Source organism: Gekko japonicus, unplaced genomic scaffold (genome assembly GCF_001447785.1).
Source record: "Gekko japonicus isolate JY-2015 unplaced genomic scaffold, Gekko_japonicus_V1.1 scaffold5915, whole genome shotgun sequence".
In the NCBI taxonomy this organism is placed as follows: domain Eukaryota; kingdom Metazoa; phylum Chordata; class Lepidosauria; order Squamata; family Gekkonidae; genus Gekko; species Gekko japonicus.
In genome coordinates this window covers 12,710-17,110 of record NW_015168225.1, presented here as the reverse complement: position 1 = coordinate 17,110, position 4,401 = coordinate 12,710, and the positions used below count along the sequence as shown (strand labels likewise).

General features: G+C 39.7%; 1 protein-coding gene across 1 annotated transcript; it reads right to left on the bottom strand.

Annotated features, from left to right (window-relative positions):
* Positions 1-2,843: 2,843 nt before the first annotated feature.
* On the bottom strand, positions 2,844-3,767 carry LOC107113680 (olfactory receptor 8S1-like). Its single transcript, XM_015415033.1, has one exon. The coding sequence runs from the start codon at positions 3,765-3,767 to the stop codon at positions 2,844-2,846; it is 924 nt and encodes a 307-aa protein (XP_015270519.1).
* Between the last annotated feature and the right edge of the window lie 634 nt (positions 3,768-4,401).

Sequence of the window (4,401 nt, the reverse complement as noted above, 5' to 3'; positions counted from 1 at the left end):
TCCCTGCTGAAAGGGTCTGTTTGCTTGTAATTTGAGGTACAAGCTGTCTTTCCAGCACCTGCTTAGTTGCAAGTAACAAGAATAGCAAATTGGACAACAAAGAGATTCCTAGTGCAGGCAGTGTGAACAGTACTCCTGCTTCATATGGCCACTGAGTAATTGTTGCATTCCAGTGTCACTCTCACAAGCTAAATTCCCAATTGTCTTTGCCAGACTTCACATGCATCTGAGACCTATCACCTGTGACCTGAAGGTAGAATGTTCATTCATCGAATTAATCAACAATGTTTTACACATTGCGGGTGAGAGATCAAGCTGTTTCAGATATGTTTCCAACGACTACAGTTCTTGGGTTGGATCCAGTCAGCTTTTTCTGCTGATGATGAAGGTGTCCCTTTTCACCAACCAAAAATAGTACTTTGAGGATTATGGGGCCTTCGTGGCAAAGGCATGTGAGACAGAGGCTGTAATCAGTAGGAAAATTTGACATTTACTGAAGAAGCTGGATAAATCCAATCCATTTCCCCCCATTATTATGGAATGGTCTATGTCTGTGGTCCCGGCCCCCCCTCCCACTGTTCTTCCTCCAAGGAGTTTAGGGAAAACATGGTTATGGGGCTTACGTGCCAAAGGTATGTGAGAAAGAGGCTGTAATCAGTAGGAAGGTTTGACAACATTTTGTGAAAAAGCTGGCTTGATCCAACCCATTTCCCTCCATTATGATGGAATGGTCTGTCCCCCCCCCTGTTCTTCCTCTGAGGAGCTTAGGGAACACATGGGGTTTTGCCTTCCTCCACTCTATTTTCACTGTAACCCCCTTGAGATTAGGCACAATAGTGTGAGGTAGCCTCTATTTTTTATTATAATAACTGTAGTTCATTCCATTGGTTGTGTTTAGAATTTCTTCAATTCAGAGAGTTCATAGTGATTTTGCTAGGCAAATTAGACTCCCCTTGATGCGGACAAAAAGTTGGAGAAAGTGAGAATGAAAATGGAGGAGAAAGGCAAAGAATGGAAGAGGAATGGAAGCACAAAGCTGTATTTGTTGTGTTTCAAATCGTGCCTTGTATAATTTTTTTTCTTTGCATTAAGATGGGAAACTGAAATTCAGAAAGCAGGGAGTAACTGCACAACACAAACGGTTCATAAAAGGCTATTTCTTAAGCGTTCAGTCTATAAATGAAGTTTCATGCATCAGATTCTATGATTGGAAATTTCATCCACAGTCATCTACATCTGATTTCCTTTTCTGGAACATATTAGTAAAGTGGTAAATCTGATGCAGCTACATTTCAGATTAACTAACAATAATCTTCAGTAAGCAGGGAAGAGTAGCCATGTTTGTTTGTTTTTTTAATTGATGTAGAACAACGTTTGAATCAATTTTTCAAAAATATCGTCTTTTATGCGTCAAAGCCTACTTTGTTCATCTACTTTGTTTTGTTCATTAGAATGTTCATTCATCGAATTAATCAACAGTGTTTTACAAACTGTTTCAGATATGTTTCCAACGACTACAGTTTTTGGGTTGGATCCAGTCAGCTTTTTCTGGTGATGATGAAGGATGTTTCTTTTCACCAATCAAAAATACTACTTTGAGGATTATGGGGCCTTCGTGGCAAAGGCATGTGAGACAGAGGCTGTAATCAGTAGGAAAATTTGACAAATACTGAAAAAGCTGGCTTAATCCAATCCATTTCCCCCCATTATTATGGAATGATCTATGTCTGTGGTCCCGGTCCCCCCCCCCCACACTGTTCTTCCTCCAAGGAGTTTAGGGAACACACGGGGTTCTATCTTCCTCCATTTTATTTTCACTCTAACCCCCTTGAGATTAGGCACAATACTGTGAGGTAGCCTCTATTTTGTATTATTAGAGCTGTAGTTCCTTTGGTGGTATTTAGAAATTCTTCCCTTCAGAGAATTCATAGTGATTTTACTAGGCAAATTAGACTTCCCTTGACGCTGACAAAACGTTGGAAAAAGTGAGAATTAAAATGGAGGAGAGAGAAAGGCAAATATTGGAAGAAGAATGGAAACATAAAATGAGAATTAAAATGGAGGAAAGGCAAATATGGGAAGAAGGATGGAAACATAAAACTGAATTGGTTGTGTTTGAAATTGTGCCTTGTATAATTTCCTTTTTTGCATTACGATGTGAAACTGAAATTTAGAAAGTAGGCAGTTTCAGCACAACACAGACATAAAAGGCTATTGCTAAAGTGTTCAGTCTATAAATGAAGTTCCATGCATCACTTTTACCACTTTACTAATATCATAAGTTTCAGAAAAGGAAATGAGATGTAGAAGACTGTGGATAAAATTTATAGAATTACAGAGTTGGAAGGGGCCATACAGGCCCTCTAGTCTAACCCCCTGCTCAGTGTAGGATCAGCCTAGAGTATCCCTTATAAGTGTTTGTCCAGCTGCTGCTTAAAGACTGCCAGCTCATCACCTCTCTAGGTAGCTGATTCATTCAGCTTTAGACCCTACTGACCATGTGCAGTGGGTTTGATGACTGAATTTGGTTCATGGACACTCACCAAGTTTTATGGCAGATAGGGATTTGAATGAGAGACTCTAACCACTACACCAAAGCCATGTACACTGCTAATTACCCTTACATGTCATGTAGTAGCACATTTACAGGCATGAAATGGGGATTGAGATAGCTTCTAAAAAGTACCACAAAAATAATTTAAGTAGAACAAATTTGAATTAATTTTTTCCAAGATATCTTCATTTATGAGTCAAAACCTACTTTGTTCATCTACTTCATCTTTAAGGTGCTACTGGACTTGAATTTTGCTCACTTTACTAAAACTGTAAATTGAGGTAAAGCATTACCTATGTTTTCTAATTTGTTTTCCCAGAGCAGTTTTAATTTCTTGATTTTTCAAGCTGTATATGATGGGGTTGAGCAAGGGAGTTAAAATGCTATATTGGATTGAAACCACTGTTTCCAGGACTATGGAGGATTTAGAACTTGGCATGAAGTACCGGAAAAAAGCTGTAATATAAAACAAACTGACCACAATGATGTGGGAGCTGCAGGTGGAGAAGGCTTTGCTCCTGCTCTTTGCTGGGTGAGAGCTCAAGATTGTGGAGATGATGTAACTATAAGAGATGCTTAGGGGGGAAAGAGCCATTAAGCCATATATAATACTAGTGATACATGTCAACATATAATTAGTGTATGTTTCACTGCAGGACAAGAGCAAGAGGGATGGAATTTCACAGATGTAGTGGTGGATGGTGTTCTCTCTACAGAAGCACAGCTCTGCTAATGGCAATGAGTTGGTCATAGCCATTAAAGTACCTGCTGTCCAGGCTCCCCCCACTAGCTGTCTACATGTTTGCTGCATCATGATTCTTGAATAATTCAGAGGAGCACATATAGCAACATATCGGTCATAGGCCATCACTGAAAGCAGAGCAACTTCAGCACAACCAGCCTGGAAGTGGAAGAAGATCTGTGCAATGCATCCTTCCCGGGAAATGGTTTTCTGCTTTGCTGTGAAATTTTTCAACATCTTTGGGAGAGTCACAGAGGAGTAGCAAATATCCGCAAAGGCTAGATGACTAAGAAAGAAGAACATAGGGGTGTGAAGGCTAGCCTCCACCCTGATCACCAGCATGATTGCCATGTTTCCTAACAGTGTCATGGCATATATTAGGAGAAAAATCAGGAACAGAAAAATCTGCATCTGTGGATCCTTGGAGAATCCCACTAATATAAACTCTGTTACTATACTTTGATTTTCCATGGAGAGGTGAAGAATGAATTTAATATTCATTCATTTAACATTTAATTTAACAAGCCTGGTATTTTTGACCACTGGATGACAGAGTGTTGGACTGGATGGGTCATTGACCTGATCCAACATTGGCTTCTCTTAAGTTCTTATGTTCTTATTAACATGACCTGTGGGAGTAGAAAACAAATCAATTCAATGAATCAATAACAGTAATACTGAGGTTAAGAATACACGCATGTTTGGCATAATTCTATTTTAACTGAGAAACAAGGTTTCTTTTTTCTCTGAGATAAGGTGACTTTCTTGAAAGTATGTACAGGACTGTGTATGTACAGTAAGCCTTGGAATAACCATTTTCAGACATAACGATCTTGCCATTTCTACCTTGCCGATCACTCTAACCTGGATAGCTGAGGCTAGCCGGATATCCTCAGGTCTCAGAAGCTAAGGGGGGTTGGCCCTATGAGGCTGCTTAGGCTGAAAGTATGTGATTGGTTCAAAATTACCCAGTCAGCTTCCACCACAAGATGGGGATATGAACCTGGCTCTAACTGTTACATCATACTGGCTTTCATAATGATGAACAGTAGTAAGCAGCTAGTCTAATTAAGTCATGCAAATCAGGGGGGACCTAGCAACCCTA

Excerpts from the sequence above, each read along its gene's own strand:
- LOC107113680 (XM_015415033.1), bottom strand. The coding sequence starts at position 3,767 with ATGGAAAATCAAAGTATAGTAACAGAGTTTATATTAGTGGGATTCTCC.